This window comes from Callorhinus ursinus, unplaced genomic scaffold, assembly GCF_003265705.2.
Source record: "Callorhinus ursinus isolate GAN/ISIS: 27379988/994484 unplaced genomic scaffold, GSC_fseal_2.0 scaffold91, whole genome shotgun sequence".
Lineage (NCBI taxonomy): Eukaryota > Metazoa > Chordata > Mammalia > Carnivora > Otariidae > Callorhinus > Callorhinus ursinus.
In genome coordinates this window covers 1,227,622-1,242,297 of record NW_027397153.1, presented here as the reverse complement: position 1 = coordinate 1,242,297, position 14,676 = coordinate 1,227,622, and the positions used below count along the sequence as shown (strand labels likewise).

Below are 14,676 nucleotides of genomic sequence, written 5' to 3'. Positions count from 1 at the left end.
AAAAAAAAGCAGCAAAGAAGCCAGTATGGCTGGAATGGAGTGACGGGGGAGGTGGAAAGTGAGATAATAGAGGCCAGAGTATGTAGGGCACCGAGGCCAGAATAAATAAGCACTTTGGCTTTGACCCTGAGAAAATCAGGGAACAACTGGAGGGGTTTTGAGTGGCAGAGTGGCTTGACTGACACCTGAATAGGGTCACTGTCTCTTCTGTGTCCAGAATAGACAAGAGGGTGAGAGTGGCTGCAGGGAGACCAGCGAAATTTTTGCAATCATCCAGGTAAGAGAAGATGGGGGCCGGGAACATGGCCTTAGCATTGCAAGTGTTGAGAAAAATATCATAGACTCAGAAAAAGATGGCTGATGGATTAGGTGTGTGATGGAAAGGGTCAAAATGACTCCGTTTTAGGCCTGGGGAACTAACTTGAAAGGGTTGCCAGTGACTGAGAGAGAGAGAATATGGGAGGAGCAGGCTCACAAACAGGGCTGAGCCCATGTTTGAATTCACTAAGCTTGTTCTGAAAGGGGGCACTGCAAGAGCTAGAGATCAGAACAAGGCTAAGACACAGTTAAGTGAGAAAGACTAAGTCAGAGCACGTACAGGAAGTGAAGCCAGGCAGGTATTCATTCATCAGACATTTCCTAAAATCAACCACTTTGTGCCAGGGATACAGAGAAAAATAAGACATCTTTCCTGCCTGGAAGGAACTCACAATCCAATGAGGGAAACAGAAATATAAATAAGTGATTTTGGTACATTAAGCATCATAGGAGAGGTATCCAACATTTACTGAATCCCTGCCATATGCCAAGCAGTGTGGTGAGGAAGTAAGTATGTACAAAGTTCTATGAGAGCACACAAAAATTCTTGCAAAGGTTCATAAAGACATTCACAAGGGTTTTCACCACAGTGTGACATCAGGGAGTTGGCAGTAACCTAGACACCCATCACCAGGGAAATTTATCAGTAAAATCTGTGGAATACTCAGCAGCAGTTAGAAGCCAAAACTAGGTGTACACACAGCAACGTGGATATACTCAAGAATATCCACGTTGAGTGAAAACAGTGAGAAACACATTTCCAGTCCAATACCATCTCTGTAAATGTAAAGGCATACACAAAACATTGCATGTCTTAAATTATCAAGAATCTATATCAACACATTGCAGTTGGTATCTAGAAGAAGAATGGGAGTGGGCATTGAGTAAGACAATGAAAAATAATAACAATATAAAATAATGAAAATAAGAAAGGAGCCTGGAGTGACTGATGATGATAATGTGCTGAGAATTGAGGAGCAAAGTTAACTCAACTCTCTGCACCTGAGGTAAAATAACTAGCTAATAGGAATCCATCTGAGGGACACCTGAGTGGCTCAGTCAGTTTAGCATCCGACTCTTAATTTCGGCTCAGGTCATGATCTCAGGGTCCTGGGATCGACACCCGAGTCAGGCTCCATGCTCAGCAGGGAGTCTGCTTGGGATTCTCTCTCCCTCCCCCTCTCCCCCTGCTCACTCACTCTCTCTCTCTCTCTCTAAAATAAATAAACCTTAAAAAAAAAAAAAAGGAATCCATCTGATAACCCTAAGGAGAAGGGTAGTTCTGGGGAACCAGAAGTCTGTGTAGAGACATGGAGGCATGAAAGTGAATCAGGGAACAGCACTAGGTTTAGCATGGCTTGTAGACGTTCTGAAGAACTGATAATGTTTGAAAGCTCTGGGTGAACTGAACAACACCCTACATGTGGATGGTATAACCATTCTAATCAATCTGTCCCCTTTAACTACATTGGGGTTAAAGAGCGGGCTCTGCTCCCATCTAGCCTGTGGTGAGATTCTCTTTCAGCCATCCTGCAGTCTTCACATCTTGTGACTACCCCCCAGAAACCCTGTTCCAATGGCTCATTTTTGTGTACTGTGGCCTCAAGGAATGTGGCCCTTGATCCACTGCTTTAAAACTGGAGCTCCACCCCAGTAACACTGCTGTTCTGGCTAGGAGTAGGGTGGGAAGGGAACTGGAGGCCCAACCACGCCTCTAATTCTGGGACACCAGCCTGAGGCAGTTCACCCCACCTCCACCAACTCTCTCCGGTCACAGTCCAGCTGGAGTCATTTCCCAGCTCTGACCGCCCCTCATCCACCCCAGACTGGGTCCTGTCCCACTATCATAGGTGTACCTAATTCTTCATCACCCTTATCACAGTTGCAACTCCACGTTTACTTTTCTGATCATTTGATTTCTGTCCATCTATGCCTCTAGGTTCCAAGTTAAATGCTGGCAATCTTTCTCTTTTTATTCTTCACCAATTTCTCACTAGCACTTAGCACAGTGCCTGGCATACGGTAGAGGCTCAATAAACTTTTCAGTTGGATACAAGCTTTCCAAAAGAAACCTAGGTCAAAGTGGATACAAGCACAGTGCAGCAACAGGAATGAGAAAGAGTTGGGGTTTGTTGTACTGTGGAGGGTAAAGGGGGAGAGCTGCAAGGAAAACAGGAGCTCTGGCCCCTGTAGATAAGTCACCTGACTGCTGCACACATGCCCACCCCACCCTCCAGTACAGGGTGGGCACACAGTAGGGGCAAAATAGTAGGAAAATAAACGGTAAAAAAATTAACAAGTGTTTAAGACTTTTTTTTTTAAATGTCAAGGATGAAACTGAATCGAGGGAAGGGAAGTACATGGGTCAGTGCTGGGTCTGAGGGAAGACTAACATTTCCAGAGGTCCTGACACAATCCACTGCCCCTCAGAGGGCACAGGATGTATCCATAGGACAGCCCAAAATCTCCTGGGGAGGGGGCGGCGTTACTCTCACCTTCTGCCTCTAAGGGTCACACAAGCCTGGGTCACCGTGGTTGCCACTGTTACTAGTTCAAAGTCGTCTTCAATCTAATTCTTCACCTTTAGTCTTGTCCCCTACTCCACCTCCAGCTTAGACTCTGCCCCACTTAAAAAAAAAAACAAACCATCCAACCCAAGCCAGCCCAGACTCGGATAAGTGAATACACTTGAAGGACCTTTCCCACGCCTGTACTTGACCTTCTACAGGAATGGGCGCTCTGGCCCTCGCCAGGCGATGCGAAGCGGCGCGACCTCGGCCAGCGGTGCGACCTGTCACCGCCCTTCCCGCCTTCCCGCCCTCCACCGAGCCCGCGCACGCCAAGCCCGCGCGCCTTACGTTGGGCCCGGCCCCCAGCCTGTTTCCCAGTAGCGCGCATGCGCGCGCTCCTGGGCCCGCGGGGAGAAAGAGGGCGGGGCCGAGGGGCCAAGCCCGCGGGGGGAGGGGCGGTGTCGGTCACGTGATGCGGTTTCACTGTTTACACGCGGAGCGGCCGGAGCTTTCGGCCTCAGTCAGGCGCTCGGCTCCGTTTCGGTTTCACTTCCGGTGAGGGGCCGCCTCCGAGCGGGCGGTGAGCCGACGGCGAGCGCGGGTGGCGGCGGTGACGGCGGCGCCGCTGCCGGGGGGCGTGCGGGAGCGCGGCGGCGGCGGCGGCGGAGGCGGCGGCTGGGCCTCTTGCGCCCGCAGCCCACCTCTCGGGGGCGGGCTCCCGGCGCGAGCTGGGCTTTCGAGAAGATGGAGGAGCTGGTGGTGGAAGTGCGGGGCTCCAATGGCGCTTTCTACAAGGTACTTGGCTCCAGGGCAGGCCCCATCTTCGCCCTTCTTTCCCTCCCTTTTCTTCTCGGCCTCCGCGGGAGGCAGGCCTGGGGCCCTCTTCCCGAGCACCGCGCCCGGGGACCAGGGTGCGCTCGTTGGGATGTTGTTTGGGAGAGAAGGACCGGACTTGGGGCCTGTAGGAAGCCCCTCGAGCCCCGCTGCCTCTCCTGTGAGAGGCCCCGGTGCCTATCGGAATGAGAGCGGGCAAGGAGAAGGAGGTGTCCTCTCGGGAGCCCAGGGAGAGCTGGGGATGGGCAAGGGCCGGCGGCAGGTACAAGATCCCGGCGGGAAGGGCCGGTATCCGCGCGAAGTGACGGCGACGGCTTATTTCCCTTTCCTAAATATCCTCTCCCAGTGGGATCCGGGCCTGACGTGTGGGTAGTTGCTGAGTAGCGGGGGGCGCTTCCGTCGAGCAGCCTCCTGCCTTGCAAAGAGGGTTTGAGGTCTCCTTTGGCTTCTCTTTTCCGGTCCAGCATTGGGACTTCGGAGAGCTCCACTGTTCTGGGCAAGGGGTGTGGATAAAGAGTAGTAAGAAGCAGTAGTCAGTTCCGAATCACAATGGCAACTGATTTTTAGTGGCCTCTCTTTGTGAATTTCAGAAGAGATTTTTAGATCCAAAAGTTTCAGGAAGACCCTGACATAATCGAGCAATGCATTAGAGAAGTTCGTAACCTTAAATATTCGCGGTCCCCCTCCCTTGTTATAAATGGGGCCAAATTCAAGAATACAGATGCTTCAGCATCTAAAAGCATTATAGCAACTCTGCTACTTAAGGAAAACATTTTTAACCCTCCAAAGGCCTGAATATATGCCATGAAACTTAAGGAAATTAACTGAAAGTACATCATTACTAGAGAATTTTAAATCGTGAGTGGAAATAATTGTTTTGTGCTCCAAGTACTTGACTGTCTTATCTGAATGTGTAATGTTGCGGTGGACAGTATTGAGGTTTTAGACAGACATGCGTAGTATTACGGTGGATTTTTCTTTTTTAAGTTACACTGTTGCAGATTAATGTCTTAGATTTTCAAGAGGAGGTTTAAAAAGATTTTAATGTATCGGTCGTGCGTCTGTTGGTGTGTACTTAACTGTAGATCTAGTAATCTATAAATTCTCGTTTTCTCTTGAATGTTCCTCTGTAACTTCTGTAAGTAATATCCCACGTTAGTACAGTATTTGGTCAATAGAAGGTTCATGTGGAAGTTAGCTATTGTTGTCCAACACAATTCTTAAATTTATTATAGCCTAACTTAAACGTTTCAAACAAGACTCATTTGGCAAAGGGAAATAACAATTGGCTTCATGTGTGTTTTAGCAATTCTATGGAGATATTTGGAGATCAACATATTTCATAAGTGTGTAAAGTATGTAAACTGTTTCATACTTTTAGCCAAAAGAAAAAACCTGTAGCTGTAAAAGGAAAAAACCCCCAGCATTTATGTTCTTAAGTCTCACCAATATAAAATTGTTTCAGTTGACTCTGCAGGCAAAATTTTGGTTGCATTTATTTCAGTGATCCATGATAATTCTTGCTAGTTAGTGTAGAATCATTCTGATTCCTAGATTGGTAGTTTTGCTCACTAGATTTGTGGTGCTAACTGTAATAAATATAAGCACGGGTTAATGATTGAGCAGTATTCTAATTTGTGATATTTGCCTAGATTGGACACCACTCTTAATGTCTTTCAGTGGAGTTTGCCTGCTATAAGAGGGCAAGTAGCACATCGTGGTCTTGAAGGATTTATTGTTCTCTTCCAGCAACCTGTGATTTGCTCTGGTGATTTTGCTTGCAAACTGATTGGAATATAATAAGAAATGCCCTCTATTTTTGCTATTAATTCCCCGTTTCAGTTGGTTTTTTTTAAACGACTTTGCTTAATTTGAAGATTAATAAAAAGAATGGATTGTCCCTTAGTTCCTTGAGGAGAAATGTGAAAATTGATCAAATATGTGTAGAGGAATTGCTGTAACATTTACTTAATTAAAGTTTATTTTTAAGAAAACCTCAAATGATCTGTATTGGTAGAAAAATTGTTTCTATAATGAAAAGTTTTTTTTAGGACTCATAGTATCGTTGTGAGTTATAAAGTAAAGCAAAAAGTAAACTTCAGTTGCTTGTCCAGTGAGATGGGCAGAAAATATGGAAAATAGACCAATAAAAAATGAACTACTAGGAGAAATGTTACATTTATGGGAAAAAATGGGAACCTGGTTCATCAAATTGGTAGAAAAGCCTTTTAAAAAATGAACAACTCAAATGACTTCAATATTAGTGAATTCAACTTTGATTTGCCTAACAGAACCACCATATTGCAAGGGATGATTCTCCATCTTCAGAGCACATGGTCCAAGTTTACAATATAAACTGGATAGAGTATAGCTGGGCATATTTGGATTCTTTCTCTGCAAAATATCTAAAGCTCAGGATTCAGAATTTACAGAACCATGAAACCTAAACCTAAGATTGGACAGCTCATTTCTATTTTTCCCTCTCGTGTTTATTCTTAAAAACTTGAAAGTTAGATTTAGTAGTTGTCAGAGCGACTACTCTTATGCTTAGGTATTTCTTTGACTTAGAAAATGTTAGTTTTGTGTACAGCTTAGGGTCTTATTTTAAGAAATGAAGACACTTGGATAAACTTCACAAAATCTTTACAAAACATTTCCTAAACACATAATGTTGAAATAAGTTCTTCTAGGGGCATCTGCCTAAAATAGTGTAGTGTTTTGAGGGGTTTTTTTTTTGTGTGTGTGTGTTGGGGGTTTCTTCTTTTGGGGAGGACTGAGTTTTGATATATTGAGAATGAAAATGAATTTAACTCCATTTTAAGTATAGAATGTATGTCATTCTGATATGAATGTACTAATATATCCTGATCCTAGGTTTTGGGTGCCAGTATGAAAATTACTAAAGATGGATAAATCATGTGTTAGAAACATAAGATATAACACCTTTTTGTTTTCTGAAAACATAGTGACTGATATCTGATTAATGTGATATGGTGTGAATATGCTAAATTGTATTCTTATTTTTAGATTTTCATTTAATATATCTTATGTTTTTAAGTTTGGTATCTGAGGACAGACTTTACCATGGTGAGTAATATTATGGAACTAGCAGCTACCTATGACAAAATGTACAATCAGGAAGAAAAAATTTTTTTTTAATTGGGAAGAAATATTTTTAAGGAAGACGTTGGTGGCCTAGCATGTCATGTTAGCTACATAGCCTGCTAGAAATCAGTGTTTACCACAAATAAACTTGCATAAGGCGTTATTCATGTTTTCTCTGAAGTCTCTAGATATAACTTTGCATACAGGTGTTATTATGTACTTCAAGGAAGTGAATTATTCAGGTCAACCACATTTTTTTTTCTTCCCCGAGTCTAACTTTTTAATGTTCAGTGTCTTTGTGGAAGCATCATTTTTCCCCTTTTGAACTGTGCATTTTCCAACTTCATGTTCACACATCCTGAAAACCTCCAAATTATTAATTAAATACAAAATTCATTGGTATAATAATTGGGTTTCTGATTTCTGTCCACTGTGGGAATGTGCTTCCTGAGATGACTACAGTCGTGATCATGGTAACTGTTAAGAGGTAGTGAGAGCTTTCTAGGTGCCAGGCACTATTCTAGACACTTTTACATCTGTAAATGATTCACTTAATCCTCTACTGCAATCCTGAGGTACTGTTGTTATTCCCATTTTATAGATGAGAATGAAGATGTACAAAGAGATTAGGTAAATGGCTTACTACTAAGTGCCAGAGCTAGTAAAGGTCCTCAGATCTGGGATTTGAGATCAGATAGTCTGACTTCCTGAAATGATGAAAGTTAGCTTGAAGAAATGAACTGGATTTCATTTCCTGCCCATTTTTTTATTTCATTGTAACCTTTGATTTTATTTTGTTACTGTAACACCTTCTTAGCGTTCTTTTTTTTTTAAGATTTTATTTATTTATTTGAGAGAGAGAGAATGAGAGATAGAGAGCACGAGAGGGAATAGGGTCAGAGGGAGAAGCAGACTCCCCGCCGAGCAGGGAGCCCGATGAGGGACTCTATCCCGGGACTCCAGGATCATGACCTGAGCCGAAGGCAGTTGCTCAACCAACTGAGCCACCCAGGCGCCCCTCCTTAGCGTTCTTTAAGTACAGTTGCAAGGTAATGTTACCACTTTTCACTATTGATACAAAGATGTCATGACCTACTCAGCTTATGTATCAACTTCCCTTTTATAAGCTCTTGCAACTTGATATTATTACACTGTAATTCTTCATATGAATGCCCATTAAGGAAAGAGAAAGTTGGAAATCTCTGACCTTGCTCTGAAATTTGCTTTCGTTAGGTTGGAAGCACATAAGAACTGAAGCATTAAAAAGTTAGACTACATACACACAGGAAAGTTCATACTATTCTCTACCTTTGTGTTATCTTTGGGTCAGGATGAATCAGAAAGAATGCATTTTTCATAGAATTTGTGGTAAGTGCCCAAGTAAAGTCAAGTATTCCTGGACCTGTGCTGTGGTTGGAAGGGTTGTTGAGGTTAATTGTGCTTTTTCCCTTTCCATTGTTCACTCCTTTGTGTTGTTAGTGCCCACATACAAAGGTAACTCACTTTATATGTGAAGCCTTGGGTTTGATTTCTATACCCCTATCCCCGGTCCTATGTGTTTTCTTTAGGAGGGACATTTTGCACAGTGTTCTACATTTTCTTTAAGGAGAATTATGGTACTACATGTGTTGTCTTCAGTGATAATGTAGTAGTTGTTTTCAGTGGTGGTCAGGGCCTTACATTGAAATTTTGTCTATACAATAAGCAGTCTTGTGACCAGTGACTCCTTTGTGAGTCTACTAAGCTAAGGGGTGTGATATTGAGGGTTAGGGTGAGTAAGAGTTCACCCAAATAAGGATGGACTTCTTAGTTTCATCAGTCCTCGTAATGTAATGTTTGAATTGGATAACTCTAGTCATCACACACTTTGGTAACTATGATTTTGTGACTGCTTCTTTGATCTGTTTGCCAGTAAGTTGGGGATCCCATAATGACTTTTTGATTTCTTGTTTATTCCCCTGATGAGGAGCCTGTATCTGTCTTGAGCATGGCACTTTAGCACCTTTCTCAAACCCCAAAGATTTTCATCACATTTTTTCTCTTCTCAGAGTCTAAATAACCTTTCAGTATTTTGTATCTTTGAGGAAACAGCCTTTTCTTTTTGTATCCCAATTTTTAAATCTTTTTTTAGTGTGCTTTTGTTAAGATGTAACTTTCTCAACTGCAAGAGTATTTATGGTTCTGCATCTTTTATAAAATACGCCCCTCTCTGTTTTACCTCTCATTTATTTAGTGCCAACTATGCGCCCGGCGGGCGTTGTAGTAGGCAATAGACACGTGTGGTTTCATTACAACACCCTTAGAAGGCAGGTCCAGTTCCGCTCTATCCATCTGTTACTTGCGTTTGAAGAGTTTGAGGCACAGAGACCACTTGGAGAGTGAGTCTCACAGCTTATCTGGTAGAACCAAAATTTTAAGGCTGTGTCTCATTCACAGCAAAACTCTTAATTTTAAGTTTACTGACTCCTGTAAGATCCCTCGCTCTCGTTCAGTGCGGTGCAGCTCGCCTTGTGCTTTCTGTTATTCACTGTGCTGTCTTTGGTAACCTCTCAGGAATCCCCTGAACCTATCTTCTCCCCGAATACCAACTTTGCTCGTGTAGATAGGTAGGGATCACAACAAAACATAGTTTTCCAGGTTGGTAGCAGGTGGGGTGATAGTGCTCTGTGGTTATCCAGGCACAAGGGTAGGAGTGTTGGGGTAAGGGAGGGGTGGCCAAAAGAATGGTTATTGGAGAAAATATGATGAGCAGCAGGAAGATGGGACCCTTGTTGGAAGTGAATGACAGTTTAGTAAAAAGGCCTTAGAAGTTAAAAGAGGTGTTTGTCCTTGGTGTGAGTACAGGCCAGATGCAACCAATAGTTTCTTGTATTCAGTGTGTTACAGCAGCAAGGAGAAGGTATTACCTGCCTTCTGTATTTACTTAATATGCAAACAATGAGTAAAAATGACTGATTTTGGAACAGTCATGCGAACATCCACATACAGATAAGCCTCATTAACTTGAAGGCCATGGGCTAGTAGGCTGTGATGATTATTCAAACCGTTTCTGACACTCTACATCCGGAATTGCCTTGGAAGCCTTTGAAAGCTTTTGTTAATAGTCACAACAGTTGCAGACTTTCCTCCTTTGAGGGAATGTTTGATTTTAGGAACTAGGCAAATGTGGCGAATGAGTATGATTAAACTGTGCAATAACTTTGTGGCAAAGAGAGAAAAATAAAAATACAGCACTATAATGAGACTGACTTCTGGAATGCTTTTAAGGTGGGTTTGAAAGCAGTCCCCAACATTTGTAAATGTTATTATTTATTTATTTTTTTAGAGAAGGACGAGGGGTGGGGAGAGAGGGAGAGAGAGAGAGAGAGTCCTAAGCAGGCTCTATGCCCAGTGCAGAGCCCGAGGCGGGGCTTGATCTCACAACCCTGAGATCATGATCTGACCGGAAACCAAGAGTCAGACACTTAACTGACTGAGCCACCCAGGTGCCTCTGTAAATGTTTTAAATCAGTTCCATCCAATGGCTTTTTCTGCAATGTTGGAAATGGTCTCTACCCACGCTGTTCACTACAGTCGACACTAAGCCATGTGTGGCAATTGAGCACTTGAAATGTGGCGAGTGTAACTGGGAGACTGATTTTTAATTTTATTTCATTGTAATTAATTTAAATATAAATAGTCACATATGGCCAGTGGCTGCTATGGTAGACAGAATAGTTTTAGACAAGGGCAATAGTATTGGAAAGATGCCTGATTAAGTGAGAACAGTTCCTCACTCACCTATAACAAGGTTCTCTTAACTGACTAAAGGACTTAACATTTTCAGCATAATATACAGTAAGGAACTAATGTTAATTACTGCCAAGACATACAAACATAAAACTTCAGACAAAAATGAAAACAGAAGCAGTGGCCCTTCTTGGTAAATAAGGGATCACCTCCTAATAGCAGTCTTGATTTTCATCCTTGATGGACTCCGTTCCCCCACAAGCAGATTGCTAATTTGGTATCAGGTAAAGAGAAGGGAGAAATGGGGTGGGGGATCCTGTTATTCCCATTCTTCATAATTTGGGGGCTTTATAAAATTAAGAGTAACCAATTCCTGTAACTTTAACTCAAAATCAAGCCTTTCTGTTGGTGAAGTAATAGGCAAACAACTCCTTAGAGTATTCAGGGCATGCACCCTTATGAAATCTAGTATATTCTAAAACATCATGGTTGGTATTAAACCAGTTTTTTCAAAAGCTGCTGTAGAAAGTACTCATGATTTAAATATAGCTAAGGATAAGTAATGGGAAGAAAATATGAATTCCCCCCCCCAAACCAGCATCCATAGAAATATATACACATACTTAACTTAGAAATAATAATTTAGCCATGCTGGGTATAGCAGAACACTTGGATTCCATTATAGTCCACCTTGATCTTATAAGGAAACTTTTAGCATAGCTTCGCTTTTATTCTTTTAAGCATAATTGCAGAAAATTGGTGTGTCTGTTTATGTAGTTTCCATATAAATGTTTTCCAGGGCCCTGCCTCACCTGATTATTTTTCTTAAGAGCAACTAATTAATATTTGATATGTTTTAATTTTATATTTGAAGAAGTTTAAGGTTTTTTTATTTTTTAAGATTTTATTTATTTATTTGACAGAGAGACAGTGAGAGAGGGAACACAGGCAGAGGGGGAGTAGGAGAGGGAGAAGCAGGCTTCCCGCTCAGCAGGGAGCCCCATGCTGGGCTCCATCCCAGGACCCTGGGATCATGACCTGAGACGAAGGCAGACTCTTAATGACTGAGCCACCCAGGCGCCCCTTGAGGTTTTTTTAAATCCTTTCACTTCAAGCCTTTCAAGATGTTTACCAAGACATTTGCATTGGATCACTTGTTTGTTTATACTTTTAGCTCTTAAATTTTGGTCGCATGCATTTTCAGTTGATTTTTGTATATGGTCTGAGATAAGGGTCAAAAATTTATTCTTTTGCATGTGGATATGCAGTTGTCCCAGCACCACTTGTTAAAAACACTATTCTTTTTCCCCATTGAATTGTGTTGGCGTCTTTGTTCACAAAGGATTTATTTCTACCATACCCTAAGCTGTTTCTCCAGGTCAGAGTCTTTGTTCCTTACCCCCCTACCCTTTAGGCCTGGCAGGCCTCCTCTTTCCTCCACTCCTTTTTGTGTGGCTAATTCTTCCCCAGCCTTCAAAGTTTGATAAGGAAACTCACCTTCCTCACTTCGTCTTCCCTGATGAACGTAATACCCCCCCAACTTCGTCTTCCCTGATGAACGTAATACCCCCCCGCCACCCACCCACACCCACACCCACACACACCCACACACACACACGCACACGCACACACACACACACACACAGGGTCTTTCCTCTAAGGGTGGGATAGGAACCCCTTAGGCAATGATCCAATTAATAACTACTCATTGAGTTCTTAGTAGGCACTCCGAAGTCCAACAGTAAATAAAATAAGACCTTAGGAAACATACTGTTAGTGGGGAAATGAGCAATAATAATACAGTGGGGTAAGTTTATAGTAGGGATAAGCACAGAATGTGCTATAAGAATGCAGAGGACGGAATTTTACCTAGTCTGAGTTTTCCCATAGGTGGTGCCATCAGAACTGAAACCTAAAAGACTTAATAGGAGGTAGCTAGATGAAAAGAGGGGAAGGACAATGGGAAAGAAGGAACAGCATTTAGGGAGAGAGGCCCAAGTAGTTTAGCACTGCTGGATCACAGCCTCCAGGGATGTGAAAGATGAAGCTTGGAGAGGTGAGGGGTAGGGCCAGGTCTTGAAGGGCCTTTTACAGCCAGAAAAGGATCTTGGCCGTAATCTCACAGGCAGAGAGAAACCAAGGAAGGAGAGAAACGTGTACAGAACAGATTGAGTAAGAAGCTTAAATCTCTCAAGCCATTTTAAAATGAATTACAGTATAAAGCCCCTTGGGTTTCTTTATGTCTTATCCTACTCCTCTAATTGTCAAAACAAAAACAAAACCTCCTTTCCTGCACCTATTAAAAACTTAATTTTATAGAATTACGGACAGCATGCTGCTTAAAGAATTCTTGATAATTAGTTAGCTATTACTTTAGTTATGTCATTTCATAGAATTACGGATGGCATGCTGATTAAAGAATTCTTGATAATTAGTTAGCTATTACTTTTGTTATGTCTTTCTGCAGATTACTAGCAATTGCGTCATCAGATTTAAAAGATTTAAACCTCTACTTTGTATTACTGTTTTTTCCTCCAAGTGCCTATGAGATTGAGAATTTAATTAAACTCTGGTAATTGGACATTTTAGTGGTATTAGCAGCGTATTGTTGTTAAGGAAAATTTAGTGTGCTTGTATATACTAGATTTGAGATTATATTTAGTCATTTATTGTAGTATTCTCCTAAAATTTTATTAAGTTACAACAGATCTATATTGGCTGGCATGTGGCACATGGAACAAATTTCTTTGTTTTCAGTAATTCTAGCCTAAAGTGCACCTCCAGGTTTGTACTCAACACCTGCATTGTAATTTTCAATTACTTAGCTCTTTCACTGGACTGAACTCTGGAGCGTCTTTTTTTTTCATGTTTTGTTTTAACTAATCCATGTCCCTAGGGCCTTGCACATAGTAGGTGGCCAAATAGAGATGTGATCCATGAATGAGTCATCCTCACAAACTGACACACTTTCATTTGAAGCTCCATTTTTTTCTTAAACAGAAAATGTTTGGTATCTCTATAAAAATTAAATAAAAACGTGATCTTTAAGCTTAGAAGTTAATTTAACTTGGTGTTTTTCTTACAGGCATTTGTAAAAGATGTTCATGAAGATTCAATAACAGTTGCATTTGAAAACAAGTAAGTGTCTTGATATAATTTTAATGTTCGGGTTCTGTACTATTTTAATACTAATTATTCTTTTTACTTCTCGTTTAAAAAAATTGAAGTCCAGTTTGAGTGTTTTTCAGGAATGGATCTTCATGTTACTGACCAGGAAGTTCCTGAACAACTCAATATTAAAACCAATGGAATGACTATTCCTGCTAATGACCCTTAGAGATCCCTTTCGTTTAACCTTGATCCCTACATCCCAGTCCCCTTGAATGTAAAGAAAGAAACCAGATTCTTCTGTATTAGTAACTGAGAGTTTGGATAGAAATGTTTGTAATTGTTACAAGACGAAAATGAATGGATTCATGGGTATTGGTAAAAATGTGGGTTTTATAACATTAAATCTAAAATTGATGGTTTTAGTTGTCTGGTACATTTTATCGGGAATAATCATATTTACTTACTAGCTTATTTTATATGTTTCATGTATTTATAATCAGTAATAGCGGTAACCCATCTTCTCTGCTAGAAGAGTAAATAGAAATACTTATAGGCCTAGGAACGTTAGCTATATGAAGACATCAGTGGTATAGATGTAGCCTTTTATCAGGAGAGACAAATCTCTTGACTAAGGTTTTTGAATACTTATTAATAAAGGCTATTTTCAGAGTAGCCATTCAAGATTTTAAAGTACATATAAACTCCTTAGCCAGAGTGTCGATGTCATGACTTTAGGATTATCCTGAACTCTGAAGAATGTCCAACAGTTATATTTTGGATTTTGTGTACCAAGAGAATTGATAGTATCCCAAGAGCAGGTTGCAAATCTATAGAGAAAAGAAATAGCTTAGTAGCTGCTAAGACGGGGGCGGGGGGGGGGGGGGGAGATGAGGAGTCATAACTAAGGGCATGGGATTTCCTTTTGAGGTGATGAAAGTGTTCTAAAATTGACTGGTAATGGTTGCACCCATCTGTTAATATACTTAAAACCATTGAATTGTACATATACAAGTGGATGGATTATATGGTATGTGAGTTATATCAGTAAATTTGTTAAAATATAGTATCT

At 41.4% G+C, this 14,676-nt stretch overlaps 1 protein-coding gene and 1 long non-coding RNA gene across 10 annotated transcripts in view; one reads left to right on the top strand and one right to left on the bottom strand.

Annotated features, from left to right (window-relative positions):
• LOC141371735 (uncharacterized) overlaps positions 1 to 3,114 on the bottom strand; it is a 103,326-nt gene extending 100,212 nt beyond the window's left edge. Inside the window, exon 1 of the long non-coding RNA XR_012376912.1 lies at positions 2,814 to 3,114. This is a non-coding gene — a long non-coding RNA (uncharacterized lncRNA). The remainder of the gene's footprint in view (positions 1 to 2,813) is intronic.
• Positions 3,115 to 3,372: 258 nt separating this feature from the next.
• The window catches only part of FMR1 (fragile X messenger ribonucleoprotein 1), a 38,308-nt gene continuing 27,004 nt past the window's right edge, over positions 3,373 to 14,676 (top strand). For 5 of the 9 annotated variants that reach the window (XM_025865103.2, XM_025865099.2, XM_025865100.2 and 2 more), the window contains exons 1-2: positions 3,381 to 3,623; positions 13,582 to 13,634. In XM_025865103.2, coding sequence (XP_025720888.1) covers positions 3,573 to 3,623; positions 13,582 to 13,634 — 104 coding nt within the window. In that variant the 5' untranslated portion in view covers positions 3,381 to 3,572. Of the gene's footprint in view, positions 3,624 to 13,581; positions 13,635 to 14,676 lie in introns of all 9 variants that reach the window. The other 4 variants (XM_025865102.2, XM_025865101.2, XM_073888512.1 and 1 more) reach the window with 3 other exon arrangements.